At 41.2% G+C, this 17,042-nt stretch overlaps 1 protein-coding gene across 1 annotated transcript in view; it reads right to left on the bottom strand.

Moving 5' to 3' along the window:
- LOC109376361 (uncharacterized) overlaps nucleotides 1-16,632 on the bottom strand; it is a 48,598-nt gene extending 31,966 nt beyond the window's left edge. Inside the window, exons 1-5 of the mRNA XM_019632267.1 lie at nucleotides 16,534-16,632; nucleotides 16,181-16,381; nucleotides 10,861-10,991; nucleotides 9,781-10,337; nucleotides 5,371-5,427 (exon numbers count right to left, since the gene is read on the bottom strand). Coding sequence (XP_019487812.1) covers nucleotides 5,371-5,427; nucleotides 9,781-10,337; nucleotides 10,861-10,991; nucleotides 16,181-16,381; nucleotides 16,534-16,632 — 1,045 coding nt within the window. The remainder of the gene's footprint in view (nucleotides 1-5,370; nucleotides 5,428-9,780; nucleotides 10,338-10,860; nucleotides 10,992-16,180; nucleotides 16,382-16,533) is intronic.
- Between the last annotated feature and the right edge of the window lie 410 nt (nucleotides 16,633-17,042).

Raw genomic sequence — 17,042 nt, forward strand, 5'->3', positions numbered from 1 at the left:
ATATATATATATATATATACACAATGGAATATTGCTCAGCCATAGAAGGTAACAGAGTTCTTGCCATCTGCAGCAGCTTGGATGAGCCTGGAAGGTATTGCGTTGAGTGGAATATGTCAGAGAAAGACAGATGCAATGTGATTTCACTTATATGTGGAATCTAAAGAACAAAATAAACAAACAAACAAACTAAACAGAAAAAGTCATAGAACGTTTTGATGGTTGCCAGGTAGGAGGGGGGTTAAGGGATGGGTGAAAAGGGGGAAGGGATTAAGAAGTACAAATTGGCATTTACAAAATAGTCATGGGGATGTACTCAGTAATATGATAATAACTATATAGTGCCAGGCAGGTACTGGACTGGTCAGGTGGATTGCTTCTTAAATTATATAGTTGTCCAACCACTAAGCTGAACACCTGAAATATAATAAAGAATGCCAACTGTAATTGAAAAATTAAAAAGGGGAAGGGGAATAAGAAATTCAAATTTTCAGATATAAAACAAATAAGTCATGGGGATGTAATGTACAGCATAAGAAATATTCTCAATAATATTGTAATAGCGTGGTACAGTGTCAGATGGTTGCTGAACTTATCATGGTGACCACTCATTAGGTACACAACTGTGAATAGCTATGGTGTACACCTAAAACTAATATATTGTATATTAGCTATATTTTAATAAAAATCTTAAAATAAAATAGCACAAGAGTAACTGAAAAATAAAAGGGTCATGGTGGCTGCAGAGCAAAGAAAAACACATATGATTTTTACTTGGGCCAAGAGTGCTATTTTAAAGTCAGGTGCTTTACATGTTCTCTCATTTATCCTATGAAATGGCTATATTATTTCATCAGCTCAAGTTTACAGAGGGAACTGAGGCACAGAGAGATTAGATAACTTGCCCAAATCTACTTAATAGCAATGCAAATATTTTTCCCTCTTTATCATCCCCAAAATACAATAAAGCACACAAACTGGGGGGAAACAACTAAAATTAGCAAATCAAACTCATTGTGGAGAAAAAAAAAAAAAAAGGAGTCAAACCAGTTCTTACTGAACAGTCGGGCAATAGACTAAAATTGTCACTTTTCAACTAGTTGTTTTCATGTCATAAGATGTAACCACAATGAAATGTTTTGTTAACAGGAGATAAGTTCTCATTTTAAGAAACTGCACGTATGTAGTTAAGTTTGAGCTTAAAGAAACTAAAAATACTTGGTGAAAGTAATATGAATAATGGTTAAAAATAAAAACAGACTTTGCTACAGTTTCCAAAATTGCCATTAAAACTATATAGTATTTTTATAATCAGAAAAGAAACGAATAAAAAGACACAAACTAACAAAATAAGCTAGTAAATGAGAAACAACCTAATTAAAAAATGGGTAAAGGACTTAAATAGACATTTCTCAAAAGAAAACATACAAATGACCAATAAGTACACAAAAAGAACCTCAACATCTTTACTCATCAAATAAATGCAAATCAAAACCACAATGAGATACTTACTATTTATACCCACTAGGATGGCTAGAATGAAAAAGCTATATAATAACAAATGTAGGTGACGATGTGGAGAAATTAGAATCCTCATACACTGCTGTAGGAACGTAAAACACTGCAGCCGACAGTCTAGCAGTTCATTAAGCAAAGAGTTACCATATGAGCCAGCAATTCCACTCCTAGGTATATAACCCCCCAAAAATTGAAAACACATCCACATAAATGTTTATAGCAGCATTATTTAAAATAGCCAAGAGGTGGAAACCCAAATGCCCTTCAATGATGAATAGATAATCAAAATGTAGCATATACACACAATGGAGTATTATTCAGACATAAAAGGGAATGAAGTACTGATACATGCTACAACGTGGATGAACCTTGAAAACATTACATTAAGTGAAAGAAGCCAGTCACAAAAGAGAACATACTACATGACTCCATTCATATGCAAGTCCAGAATAAGGACATCTATAGAGACAGAAAGCACATTAGTGGTTCCTGAGTGGTGCAGGTGGGGTCGGGGGTAAGGTGATGGCAGCTAAAGGGCACTTGGTTTCTTTCTGAGGTGATGACAATGTCCTAAAATTAACGGGGTTCTACATATCTGTGAATATACTAAAAGCCACTGAATTGTACAGCTGAAAGGAATTAATTGTATGGTATCTGAATTATATATATCTCAATAAAGCTGTTTAAAAAAAAATCTCCAAAATCAATATGAAAATATTCTCAACTCATAATTAAAGAAATGTAACTCCAAACAGTGAGACTTTATTACTCACATCTCAGATTGGCAAATATTAAAATGTTTGGTATTTCCCTGTCAAGTGCTGTCAAGGCTGTAGGCAACGGGTACCTTTAGTAAACTACTACTGGGAGTAACCTAGTGTAATCTTCTTGGTAGAAAATTTAGCAATATGTCACCAATTAAAATACATATACCATTGAATCAGCAAGTCCACCATTAGTAAAGAGCACCACAGGTACCCTGGCAGAAGCATACCAAAACTGACCAGGGAGGACGCTCACTGCAGCACTGCTTGAAATAGCAAAGACTGTAAATAACCTAAATGTCCATGAATAGGGAAATGGGTGAATGAGTTATGTTGCATCCGTACCATGGAATGCCATGTAGCCATTATGAAGGATGAGGTGTGAGGCTAACTAGGTAGAGAACAGTGTGCTTAGCATTATCCATTTATAACAAAAAGCACATATACTATATACGGATTATGTTGGGGAAGGTTCCATGTGAAACTGGTAACCATTTCTGGCTCGAGACACTATATGAATGGTGGCTCCAAGTGAGATAAGAAATACAACAGCAGATCTTCAGGTGGAAATCATGAGTCTGGCTTTTTTAACTGTGCAAGTACATTTGGGAAAAGGACTGCATGGAGCTCAATGGAGAAAGGAAGACGGGTATTATGTATTTTACTATTTTCATGTACATACTGTGTAGACCTTTCTATTGTGTATAGTTTTATTTTACAATAAATTTTAAACAAAGCTACATATTAAGAAAAAAAAAACCTGACAAGCAAAAAGATGAATTGCCAAACAGTTAATGTCTGATATTAATTACTGTTTAACTATAATCAGTACCCTCAGGCAAAGTCTCTGCCTAAGAACATTATACATGAGGGAAAGTTATTCTGAGAAATCTTTATGTACCTATTACTCATTAAGATGAGGTAAGTCTGAATTTTAGTTTCACAGAAGTCATGCAAGTCCAGAGCTAGCCTGCCAGCTTTCTGTGAAAAAGGAGTATTTAATGGAAAAGATAACAAAAAGAAGTGCCATCTATTCAATCCCAGTTGAGTGCATTCTCCTATTCAAACTAGAACTCAGATTCAACAAGCGCCCACTGTGTCCCCAATGTGTGCCAGGCCCTTCACAGGCTTTATAGAAAGAAGAGGAACCAAGAGTCAGGTAGCTGGCTTTTCTGCCCTAGGGCTACTTTTCTGGAGGGAGGTTGGGGCGGCTATGTTTTATCTTCTATACCATCTTTTGTTTTACCTGCTTTTGAAAAGAAAAATGTGTTTTAAAAATGCTTCAAACTTTAATTTTTCTTTTATTTCTGTTGCTGTTTTGTATTTCTCAAGAGTTTGTGGGACTTTTGCATGTTTTCTCAGTTCACATACTTCCCCTCACTGTTTCTCTCTCCTAAACCCCATTCATCATGACCTCCTCTCCCACCCGCCTCCACAAACCCAAGCCAACATTCACAATTTCCTGGGTTTTCCCAGAATTTATACAACAGGCTGATTACTCAGCCTTATATCTGTAACCCTTAAAATGATTTAAAATGTCAAATGTTCTTGTTTATAGTTCACATCATAGTAAAGTACAAGAGCAATTCTTGGTCTGAATTGGAACCATCTTGTTGGGCTCCTAATTACAACTTCAGGAGAGAGGCATACTTCAGGACAGAAAACACCAGGGCAGTTCCATTTTATTATTATACTTGCTGTCTTGGGGATGCAGAGAATATGCAGGTGCATAGTGGTTAACGAAGTTGCCAGAATCCACATTTCGGCCTCCTCTTCTGGACCCCACTCTACTATGTTTTTGATGTCTCAGAATATAACTTTTATATCTTAAATACTGTATTTCTGTTTCTTAATTTCCTTTATGTATATATATATATACTGTAATAACGTAACTGAAGTCTAGACCCACCATTGCGTGCCAGCCACAGTGGCCTGTCTGTGCTCCTTGGACACAAGAGGCCCACTTCAGTTTCAGGGCACCTGCATCAATTATTCCTCTGCCTAGAATGCTCTTCCCTCCAGTATCTGTAGGGCTGGCTCCTTCCTGTCAGTCAGGTCTCAGCTCAGATGACCTCCGCCTCAGAGAGGTCTTCCCTGACCACCCAATCAGAAGCAGCCCTTCCCTAGTCATTCTCTACCACATCCCCATATACCAGGGGTGCGAAAACAATGTATACTCGTACACATTTTAAGAGATATTATCTATGCTCAAGCAGTTTGCTGTAATCAAAAGTGTGTGGACACTTTGAGCACCTCTGATAATTGCAGAAGTCAAATGTGACTTGTATTCATCTTTTGTTATCGGTATATATTATTACAATTAATACAGTTTTTCCTTTCTTAAAATGTATATACATTTTTTGGCACCCTCTGTATACTTAATATACATTTATATTTAAACCCTGTTTAAAATCACGAAGGTACCAGTCAACTCTGAAGAATAAAGACAGTAAGAAGATAACCTAAATGCTGTTTACAAGAAACATGCCCTAATGGTTTACTACTGATATTTATGACATCAACCTGGTTGTTATATTTTTCCATGCTACTGAACTCAGAATTCCAAGGAAAAAAATCTATTTGTTCCAAACTAAAGCACAGGGAAAATGTCTCACCAGTTGTTTCAACAAGAAAGCAAGATGGTGGGGTTGAAGTCTCACTGATGGTTGAAATGTAAGCAGGGTCTACTTAGAGTGTGCCAAGGCAAATTAAGGCTGCCATAGCTGACCAGCTTAGAGTGACTTGCTTCACCAGCAGACTTATGTATTCATGTTTCATATTTCACATCTATAGGCAGAGTGCAAGACCATTATATCTAAAAATGTGCTTCAAAACTCAGTATGAAATTCTAATGTGCTTTCAGTTTTAGAATTTATTCACATCTTTGCTAAACTAAGACTGTTCATCCAGTGGACACTCATTTATTGACGCCTACTAAGGTCAGACCTTGAGGAGAGCTTTAGGGATTCATGAATGAATAACTGATGGTTAAAACAGGTCAGTATACCAGCTTTCATGTACTTTCCGGGCTGACAGTACTTTATGTATCCTAGACAGATGAAGATCCATTTCTTTTTTTAAAACTCACCTGTTGTTTCAGCAGTGAGGTTTGCAAGTAGTACGGAAGGAGTTCTGCTTGAGGATCCTATAAAAACAAATAAATACCCTGTGATCAAAGCACATTTAATATTTAACTAAGAACTCTCGCAATATATTGTGGTGGTGATATGGGGGAGGGTCGACTATTCCACAGGAAGTTCTACTTTTGCCACCGTTGCTATGAAACATAAAACTGTCAGTAAATCTGGAACTGTATTATTGGATTTTTCAAGACAGAAAACATATAGCTTATGTAACAAACTTACACAGTATTTACTATGTGCCAGCCACTGGCTAATTATACAATAGCTTTGTCAAAGTTCTTTCACCCCCAAGAGGTGAATGGGTGAGAGAGAGACTGATTTCTGCTACAGCAACCCTGCTCTTCTGAGTGGAGTGGACCCTCATGGGAGGGCCCCTAGGTCTTGTACCACCAACACCCCTAAATTCTCACAATGGAGAGAAGATGAACTTCATACAATGGAGAGAAGATGAATTCACTTTTAATTGCAAGCCTTCTCAGTATGACTCTTAATTTTAATTAGTACCTTAAGATTTGGAAAAGGTTTCGATAAATTCTATGCCCCAATTAAGCAATTTTTCAGTTGGTTTATTTACCTTGGGTCCTTGCATAATGGAAGATTAAATACACATACCACATGGGAAGAGAGCAAGTGTATGATCATGTACTTTTCACAAAGATAGCCCTCCCTCACCATAAAAAAAACAAAAACAAAACATACATACATACATACACACACACACACACACATACACACACACACCCAGAGTACAAAAAACAATAACAACTTTGAAGGATCTATCTTTACTGCGTGTGCAAATGTTTTCCTCTTGATGGAACTATAATCCATTTATCACAAAAGGATCTGGTGTGAAGATTAAACTTGAAACAAGATCAAGGTCAGTAGACTATACTATTTAGCAGCAGTTATCAAATAAATGCTTATGAAGAGTTTAGTAGATGCTAGGCTTCCTGGGGAGTATGTAACTTGCATTAACTCATCAATCTAACCTTCCCAGCAATTCTGAGACATGAATATTGTTTTGCAGTGACAGGAACTGCGCTCCCAGAGAAGGCCACCCAGCTAGTTAGTGGCCAAGTCTGGATCTGCACCAGGCTGTTTGATTCCAAAGCCCATACATGTGAGTGCCAAAATGGAACTATTGATTTTCTACTATAAACCTGCTTCTCCCCCAGTCTTCCCAGTTGTTGCATTACCAGCTTTTCAACCTCTAAACCAAGAAAGAGGTCATCCTTTGATTCCCACCTCTTCCTCACTCCACCACCTAATCCATTCGCAAGTGATTTCAATCCCACTCCCCTCCCCCCAAATAGATCTAGAATCCGTGCACTTATCTCCACACCACACACCATCATCTTTTGCTTGGACTACTACTGCAAGAGTCTCCTGTTTTTATCTCCCTGCTACTGTCACTCTTATGAGGGATGATTTGCTGGCTACCTATTTTTTATTTTTTTGCTTGAGTAAGACAGCCTCTTTCTAGCTTTACTAACTTTTCTTCTTTTTTCAATACTTATGAAGCTCCTGCTGTGGGCAGGCACTGCTTTTATATCCTAAGAGGCAAAGAATGTCATAGACAAACCTAAGTATACGGAGTTTGATGCTTTACTTGACAGAAAGACCAAGTATTGAATTGTATAATGCACTGAATGGAAAAACAAAGTTAAATTCATGAAGTGGCATAGACTCACTTAGGATTAATTTCTTTTCCTAACTGGGTACCCATTATGGTGGCTTTCTGAAGCCTGGGACTCACTTTAGCAAGTTCCTGTGATGTAGAATGTCATATTCTCCCTCACCCGCAACCAGTCTGAGAACAGTTTATGGCTTGCTGGAGATTTGAGATGTAATCAAAAGAGCCAAAAGTGACCAACTGCTGGCAACCTGTATGAACTCTTGAATATAGCATTTCTTAAACCACCTTAATCCTTGGACTTTTTGGTTGAAGAGTCAGGAAAGCCCCTTCTTTCCCCAAAGGTTATTCAAGGTGGATTTCTGTCACTTGCCACGAGGAGTCCTACGTATCAGCCTCCCCTTCTCCCTTATGTTTCCTATTGCACTACCACAATCTATCCTGTTTGCTGACTTGTTCATAGTCTCATTCTCCTCCAACTGAGGATATTTACAAAACTATGCAACAGACTGTAAAGGATATCTTTAAAGAACTTCAATAATGTTTTTTTATTTTCTCCCACAATATTCTGGGCAATGGCAGTATTGTGGACTTAAGCATTATCTCCTTGAAAAGCCAACATCACCTAATGTGGCTTAGAGGCAAAACGGTGAATTGAGTTTGGATTCTGGTCTCTGAAATCAAACATGTATTAGATGTTTTTGAATAAGTTAGGTAATTTCCAAGCCTCAGTTTCCTTATAAAATGGGGACAATACTGTGAGGATCCAATGGGATGTGGTATGGACCTTAATTAGCATAGTGTGAAGTACACATGAAAAGTGCCTAGTGAAAATTAGCTACAGAAGCTGTAGTATGATTGTTAAAAAATCACTGTACTTCATGACACTTTATACAGATTATACCCTATATATGAAGACTAGGGCATTTACTTGCATTTTTGAGCAATCTTCCACAGCACCTTCTTTTACACTAGTTTCAAGGTGACACTAGAGTCTGTAGAAATGGATTCCAGCTTATGTTGATTATACTAGTTCATGAAACGAAGGTTTTTGTATAGTAGAGCATTCTAAGTTTTCAACCAACACTAACTCTGGTGAGACATTAAGTAGTAAACAGAACAGTCGAACAATAAGTATTAAAATAGGGCCAAAAAAATCTGTTAGAGGAGGGCAAAAGAGAGAAAAGCAAGGACACTCAGTTTCTCTAATCAGTAATTCATCAGTGAAATACAAAGGTTTACTTTCACAAAGTAAATAAAAAATGGAGATCTCGCCCCATAAATATTGGTATAAAATTAGCACTAAGATATACAGAGAGTGCCAAAAAATGTATACACCTTTTAGGAAAGGAAAAAAACTATTAAAATTGTAATAATATATACCGATAACAAAAGATGAATACAAGTCATATGTATACATTTTTTTGGCACCTCCAGTATTGTTTCATTCCAGATTGTTCACTTTTACAAAACATCACATAATATTGAAGATATGATGGACATGATTTATTGATCCTCCTTTTCTTAAATAATCTCAAAATTAGACCTGCAAAGCCAGTTTGTCACATGCACAATTTAGCCAACAAAAAATTCATTTAGCAAAACAAACAAAAATTGTTATTGTCTCACCAGATTATTCTAGCAAAAGCAGGTGTTGTGCCTGAACCATCTGGTTTTGCAAACTGCTGTCTTTATCACTTGCTGGATAAAACTAATCTAAGGCTAAATACACAGCAGTTGGATAGAATTTAAATCTATGAAAAACTTGAATCACTTAAAGCATCTTATCCTACTTTACTGATCACTACCCAGTGACCTGCTTTTGTTTACACAGAGAAAATGGAATTTAAACAAATCCCAGCTTCCTTGCCTTACCCAAAAAGGACTTTTTAAAAAGTCCCCAAAGGGCCAAGGGCCTAACGGGAAATCCCCTTCCCTCAAGACAAGTTTCAAAATCGCTTTATGACTTTATTGACGACGTGGTGGGCTCCTGATGCTCGTCAGCTGCGATTTTCCGGCTGCACAGCTGTTGCGCGCCTCGGCGGGTTTAAGGCACACACACGAGGGGCAGGAGGCGCCCTTCCACCCGGCATAAGCCTCACCTGCGCCCGGGAGGACTGGGCGCACGTTCCCAAAGCTCCCAACCAGCTACATCAGCCCCCAAGTCTTAACTTGAAGCATCTGGGCACCTTAAGAGTATAAATAATGTGTTTGATGCTATACAACTGGACGATAAAAGCGCGGGGGAGACTCCTGAAAGATTCTCCAATGAACTGGTAGACATGTTTCCGCAGGAACCGGTAGACATATTTTTCAATCCATCTCATCTTGTTTACAAAAGGAAGCCTTAGGTATACTAACCTCCCACGAGACATTAACTTCAGGAAAAGGCTGAAACAACTAACTCGAGCCCTCCGCTGAAGGCCCGTCCTTTGGGTAACTCAACAGGTTATACGCACTCCTCCAGGCCTGCGAGCGCCGCGTGCAGACAAACAGAGGGGAAGGACCGGACAACTTCTTCAGCAGGCGGCTCTCGGGCAGGTGGGAGACCAGCCGGAGGCTCAGTTTCCCCTAGCCGCATCTGGTCACCTCCAGGTTGGCCCCCTGCGTTCGGCCTAAGACACGCAGAACTTTCCTCACCACCAGATCCCCACTTGGAAACTCCCGCTGGGCAGCGCGCTTCCTCCCAGAACAGGGGTGGGCGACTCCCGCAGCCACTCACCCTCCGAGGCATCGCTGTCCACGGCGACCTTCAGCAGCGCTAGCACCAGCAGCGCCCCCACGATGAAAAAGGCCCAGCCACCTCGCGCGCCGAGTCCCATTGTTCTGAGCGCAGGATGCGGCGGCCTCGTGGGTTTCCAACCGAGGTGGCGGCTGCGCCGGCGAGAGCGGCCCTTCCGCGCACCCGAGCCCCCCGGGAGTCCCTTCCGCCGCTCACGCCTCCCCTCCAGCCACCTGCCCCCAATGACCAAATAGGGTGCGAACGCCGGGCCAGGAGCAGGCGTCGCGCACCGAGCCGTGGCGGCGGGACGGGGCGAGGCCGGCACGCGGGGGCGGGGCTTGCGAGTCTTGGCGCCGCGACTCTGCTCCCCGCCTCCCCCTGCGAGGCGCGCCTGCGAGCCCAGAACGCTCGAGCAGTTTCCTTTCTTTTCGGAAATGGCAGGGTGGGTTGTTGTTTTTTTTTGTTTTTTTCTCTCGGATAAAAGCGAGCACCAGTGCCTCTCCGGATACTGACACGCCGGGCTTTGCTGGGCCCGGAAGGATGTCTTTAAAGAGTAGCTTTAGGATAGGATACGGGAGTGAGTGCAGCTCAGAGTGAGAGGGGAAAGTGGCAGGCGAGGGCAGCAAAACGGGGAGGTTGAAGGAGAGAAACTCAGAGTGGATGGGATTCCTTCTGGGGGGGTCTTGAGCCATTAGCGCTTTCCTTTTAAGGGAACCATCCTAAATTGCGGGAGGAGAGGGGGGGAAGAGTGGTGATGGACAAATTCATTGTTTAAGTTCATACGTAAAACATCCATAATCTGTATACCCCAAATTGTTCCTCATCGTCTTCCACAGGTCCCCTACATCTCTGAATAAAGATACATTCTATGCAGAAAGAGATTAGTGGAGCCGCAGGGATAGAGGGGAACAAGAAGAGGTGGTAGCGTTTCACAAGCATGTATAGCCACCAATGCTGAGGTTGCACAAATCTTAGTCCCTTCTCTCCTTGGTGTCTGCTGTCCCAGTTCAGATGGAATAACCTGTTTTGAATAGTTTTTGGCTAAGTCCCTCTTCAGCCCTTGGAGCCAATTCTACTCACCTGTCTTGACTTGCAATGCTTCTCAAGCCTGCATCTTGTTTCCTCCAAGACCTCTGAAGTGATCTGCAGCGACCTGGCTGAAGCAGGAGAAATACAAAGATCAAGTCCTGGTTTGGGTAAGAAACACTCAGCTAAGATGGAACAAAAGGATCCCGAGCACTTAAAACCACAGTGAATCTCCCACCTGCAAAGCACTAAACGGTGCAGATCTTTGGCATCTGATCCATATTTTATGACATAAAGGCAGTATTGCAGTTAAATTCCCAAAAATATGTTTCTGATCTCAGGTAAGTCTATCAATATGGAGATGAATTCTCATAGAGATTAACTCAGGCAATCTGTCCTAAACATACAGACTTCCATCTGTTGATCCAACCAAACCTGCAAACACTCCTAGGCATCCACTGTGGGCAAAAATCAAGCACTGCCCATTTAGTTTTTGGTTACTCTATTTAATACAGGAATTTGGTTTAGGAATAAATTGCTCTGGTGACTGCTTACCCTACTGTCCAAGCATTTCAGAATCTAGGCTCAACCGGTCTTTCCAGCCTTGGTTTGGCTGGACACGGACAACAGTGCTTTCTGGTTCCTAGTATTTGCATTCACTCTTCCCTCTTTTTGAAATGCCCTCCTCCTCTTCCATTCTCTTCACCAACCCACATCTAACCCTTTAAGGTTCAATGTACATCTACTTGGGAATCGGGTGGAATATGAGATGACTCCAGAAGTGAAATGAGAAAGTATGGAAGACACAAGATGTCTGCTTAACAGTTTCTCCTGGGACTGACCTTGATGGAGACACATGCAGATCTTCTTTGCTGCCTGGTTTCCCTACCTTAGATATGAGTGGGTGTGCCTAGCTTTGCTTTGATAATAATAGCACAGAACTGTGGGTTGGCCATTTTCTCTCTAATCTGAGGAGAGGGGAAAAGGGCAAGGAACTGTGTCCTTTCTGCCCTCTTAGAAACTCCTATGAAAGATCTGGACTCCCTGGGGGAACATCTAGTCCCAGTTTTGATTCAGGCTCTGCCCCCATCACTGCCCAACATTTTACTTTGGTGACGAGAGGTTTAAAGAACAGCATGGAAGCCCTCGGCAGTCTAGTTCTCCCCTACTTTTCCAGCCTTGTGTCTAGATCCTTCTCTGTAACCTCACAAGGCTACTCAAAGTTCTGCACATATGCCAGGACCTTCCATGCCCCTGTGTCTTTATTCCTGCTCTTGCCTTTGTCCAAGAGGCTTTGGATCTCTTCTCCTGGGCAATTTTCACTCATCTCTCAAGATTCCCCTCTTATATCACTTTCCCCCTAAACATCTGAGCAGATTTCAGTGCTCCGATCCCTCTGATCCTCTGATCAGGTTGGTCTCCCTGCTTCTACCCTTTTCCCCTCTAATCTGTTCTTCACACAGCAGCCAGTGTGACCCTTTTAAAAATATAAGTCAGATCATGCCACTTCCCTGCCACCTTTCCTTGTCCAAAATCATGGCCTGCAAGGGCCTACGTGACACAGTCCTTGGCTGCTCTTCCAATTTTATTTTCTACCTTCTTTCTCCCTTCACTTACTCAGTTCCAGCCTCCTTGTAGGTTTTTAGAAATGCCAAATCGGCTCCTATTCCAGAGACTTTGCTTGCTGCTCCCTCATATCCTTTGGGCCTCTGCTCATCTCCGAAAAGCCTTCCCTGAATACCCTACCTCACAGCTTTATTTGTCTTTGTAGCATCTAGTGCTGTCCATCATTATGCTCATTTATGTTTATTGTTTGTCTTTCCTACAAGGATATAAGTTTCATAAGAATAAAAGACTATGTCTGAATGCGTACCTCTGGCTTAGCTCTTGTCACATATTGCTATAGGACAGTGGACAGTTTTATTTATCAATATCCATCATCTTTTGAAGAGATTTACTTTATTTAGAACTCAAAGTCCAGACTCCTTTGCAATTGGGCTCCAAAATGTGACTGAGGCTCTGATGATCAGGCTCATTCATGTGAAACTTAAATCCAGGTATGAGCAGCCAGTGGCAACAGGCTCTGTGTGGAGCTTCCAGTTTTGTTGATATAAATAGCAGCAGAGGTGGCTGGCTTTGTTGGCAGCAGTAGCAGCAACAGCAGTTTCTCAGTGGTTGCAAGATTGAGTTGCTGAAGCAAAAGTGGCGTCGGTAGGGAGCTGCAAAGGAGACAGTTTCCTCACTTGTCTAGTTCTATAGTGGTTTTTTGTATTATCCCTGGAGGCTTAGCTTTAGTCATGATTCTCTACACCTTCCAACAATTCTGAGAGCTACCCAATATCTTCAACATACTCCTTTTCTGCTACATCAGCAAGAGTCAGATTTTCTCATAACTAAAGACCCTGACTTCATACAGCTGATTATGTCTTTTTCCCCCAGGAGGCTATAATCTCCATTCAATGATATACCATTTAGTGAATGTTTACTATGTGATGGACAACATCCTCACATTTTCCAGTCTAGTGGCAAGACAGATACATATATAGTTACAGTAGAGTATGATAGATGCTAAGATGTGATAATGGGAATGCACGCATTGGAGCCAGGTCTATGTCTTCATCTTTGTACATAAGGAACTAACACACTTTCCATCATATAGGAAGAATTTTCTATAAATTTTGCATGGAGATAAACAGAACAGCAAAACTCTGGTACTCTCCTTCATTAATGATGTTCTTCTTTCATCCATCCTGTATTTCTCATATTTCTGTGTCTGACTTAGGATAACCTGAGGGTGGACCAGATGTTGGAACCATCATTCATTCATTCATTCATTCAGTCAATAGCCAAAAATTTATTGAACACATAGCATATACCAGAAATTATGCTAGGTGCTGGGAAATAACAGTGAATAACACAGCTCTACCTGCCTCATAACATGACAGACCCCCAGTGAGTGTTTTAAAAGTGAGTTAGTTTCTAGAGAGTAATGCCACAAGCTGCTTCTTTTATGACTGTACCAAAGATATACAGGTTTCTTGTTTTCCTACTGAAACTTACTTATTTCCCACAGTAAAATTTCTTTTAATTATACTTATTTATTTTTGCAATTTTTAAATTAGTTTCAGGTGTACAAAACAATGCACTAGCCAGACATTTCACCCCCCACAAAGTGACAATCCCCTTACCCCAATCTACTGCCCCGCTGACATCGTACATAGCTATTACAATTCCATTGACTCTATTCCCTATTCTGAACTTCATATCCTGTGACTATATATATATATTAAATTATAGTTAACATACAATATTGTTTAGTTTCAGATGTACAACACAGTGGTCAGGCATCTACACCATCTATGAAGTGGTCTCCCTAAGAAGACATGTGCCCATTTGACACCCTTCAAATTCTTTATAACATTATTGATTATATTCCCCAAACTGTCTTTCATATCCCTGTGGCAATATTGTAGTTGCCAATTTGTGCTGTCTAATCCCCTCCCCTTCTCCCTCATCCCCACCTCCTCCCAACTAGCAACCATCAGTTGTTCCTCTATATCTCTGAGACTATTTCTGTTTACTTTGCTCATTCATTCAGTTTTTAGATTCCACATATAAGTGAGATCATATGGTATTTGTCTTTCTCTGACTGACTTACTTCACTTAGCATAATGTTCTCTAGGTCCATCCATATTGTTGCAAAAGGAAAGATTTCAGTCTTTATAGCTGTGTAATACTCTATNCAAATCAAAACCACAATGAGATTATCACCTGGCACCTGGCAGAATGGTTATTTTCAAAAAGAGAAAAAATTGCTAGTTCCCCTCCACTCCTGTAAAAACCATTGCCAACCTTCCCATTGCCTTGAAAATCTCCTTTAAAGCTTTTTGGATTGCTTTATTTTTTTCACTGAAGTTTTCTCTTGGTAAAATTCTTTCAAAAATTTTCCCAGCTCCAAACATAAGTTACATGTAGGTATTTCTCAAGGTTCTATCTTCAGACATCTCTTCCTGCCCTAACAATGTTCCGTGATAAATTCTGATTCCCATGGCTTCATGTCTCACAGTTGTGCTGCTACTTGTCAAATACTTTTTAAATCTAATATATACCTGAATTATCTGTATTTAAGTAGTCCAAATTCTTACTAGACATTTCCAAGTAGATATTACATGGATACTCCCAATAAATATTATTCCATGGGTACCTCAAATTAATATCTCAAATTGATCTCTTCCCCTCCCCACCATCAAAAATAAAACCCATAGTCTCTTCCTTTTGACTTTCACATTTTGATTAATGCAACATCATCCATACACCATTTATAACATGATTCAAGAGTTGTAGGAGAATGAGATGGTATAATAGCTGATGTGTATGAGAACATCATATGGAGTGTATATTGCAGTGGTTACAAAAAAACCCCAGAAAACAAGCTGATAACTGCTGACTCACAGTCCCTGTATACAGGTACCATTAACACTTGTAGTAAATGCCACTTGTAGTTTCTACTTAGTATGAATGCAGTTAATTTATTTTTAGCCTTCATATTCATACAAAGTTGGCTATTCAACTTTGGCATTAGACTCGGCCTTTAAAGTGCAAATCATCAAATACCAACTTCAACATCAATTCTCACATCCCTGAACTTGTACATGATAACAATGTTTTTTAAATCTACTCAGTGTCATNCGTAGGGAGTCTGGGGCCAGCCTAGTGGCTCAGTTAAGAATGCGAGCTCTGAGCAACAGGGTCACCGGTTCGATTCCCACATGGGCCAGTGAGCTGCGCCTGAGATGAGCTGCAGCTGAGCTGCCAAAAGGTGGCAGGGATGGGTCAGCTGGTGAGAGCACGGGCTTCTAACAACAAGGTTGCCAGTTCGACTTCTGCATGGGATGGTGGGCTATGCCCGCCCACAACTAAGATTGAACATAGCACCTTGAGATAAGCGACCACGAGTTGCTGATAGGCAGCCAGATGGCGACTGGACTTGGAGCTGAGCTAGCTGTGCCCTCCACAATTAAGACTGAAGAACAACAACTTGGCTGTTCCCCTTCTCCAATTCCCCAACACTGTTCCTCTTCCCCACTTCCCCAATAAAAATCTTAAAAAAAAAAGCAGAGAGTCTGGCTTGACCTCCCAAGTCTGATTGCAGCCCTGCCTTAGGTGTCCTAATCTAAAGGGGCTTCATTTTACTGTGTTTGGACCTCCCTTTTTTGGACAGCCTAAGGCAGAGCTGTGTGAAGCAGTTGCAGCACCTTGTAGCCACCCTCTGCTTCCTGTGTCTGGTTTTTCCTAATGTTCCGCTGGGGCTGCTATTCTGGAGGCCTGGGATAGGGGCAGGGCTTCTCCACCATGGCCTGAGTCTGTGGCTGACAGGCCTGAACTCTGTGCTGGGTCCAGAAGTGGCGATCCTGTGCTTCAGGATGGGTCCGGGAGTGATGGTCCTCAACTTCCAGCAGGCTGGAGGACTAGCAGGCTTTTTGCCCTTCTGCCCCAACTCGTAGTTTTCGTGGTGCTGCTCGGACTGTTGGAAGCTAGAGCACTCTGGCTGCACCTCTGGAGCTGTGTCAGGACTCTGGTCAGTAGAATTGTAGGGTTTGACATGGACAGTTTAACAATGGAATTTAGGCTTTTTGCATTGAGGATCAGATACGCGGCCATGATGTGGTTGAAAGACTTGTTGGTCAACGCGTCCTGGATGCCATCATATCACAAGCTTAGCTTTGCCATCTCCTTTTTGACCCAGGGGTCTATGTTCTCCTTGGGTGGCTCAATAAAGGGCATGAGGTCCTCCTCCTCATCCTGATTGAGCCACGGGTCTGACATGATGCTTATTAAATCTCCTGTCTTCTGGGTCTTCAGAATTAGCATTTTTTAACAAAATGCTTCTATTTCAAAGAATAAAAAGTAGGGTACGGTGTACTTCCCCTTTAATACTTGCCAGCACAGCTTCTTCCAGTCCTCTCTTGAAAGGGGGGGGGGGTCCCCGTGACCATCCTGTACAGCATGACGCCCAGACTCCAAACATCCCCGCAGGATCTTCATAATCTTTGCCCAGTAACAGTTCAGGAGCAGCATAGCAGGGGCTGCAACACATTGTCTTGAATTTGCTGTTGCTGAATTCCACGCTAAATCCGAAGTCAGCTATCTTCAAGTTCATTTCACCATCAAATAAGATGTTCTCCGGCTGTAGGCCCCTGTGAGCAATTCTGCGCTGATGTCAATAGTAAACAGCT

Source organism: Hipposideros armiger, unplaced genomic scaffold (assembly GCF_001890085.2).
Source record: "Hipposideros armiger isolate ML-2016 unplaced genomic scaffold, ASM189008v1 scaffold_1114, whole genome shotgun sequence".
Classification (NCBI taxonomy): Eukaryota; Metazoa; Chordata; class Mammalia; order Chiroptera; family Hipposideridae; genus Hipposideros; species Hipposideros armiger.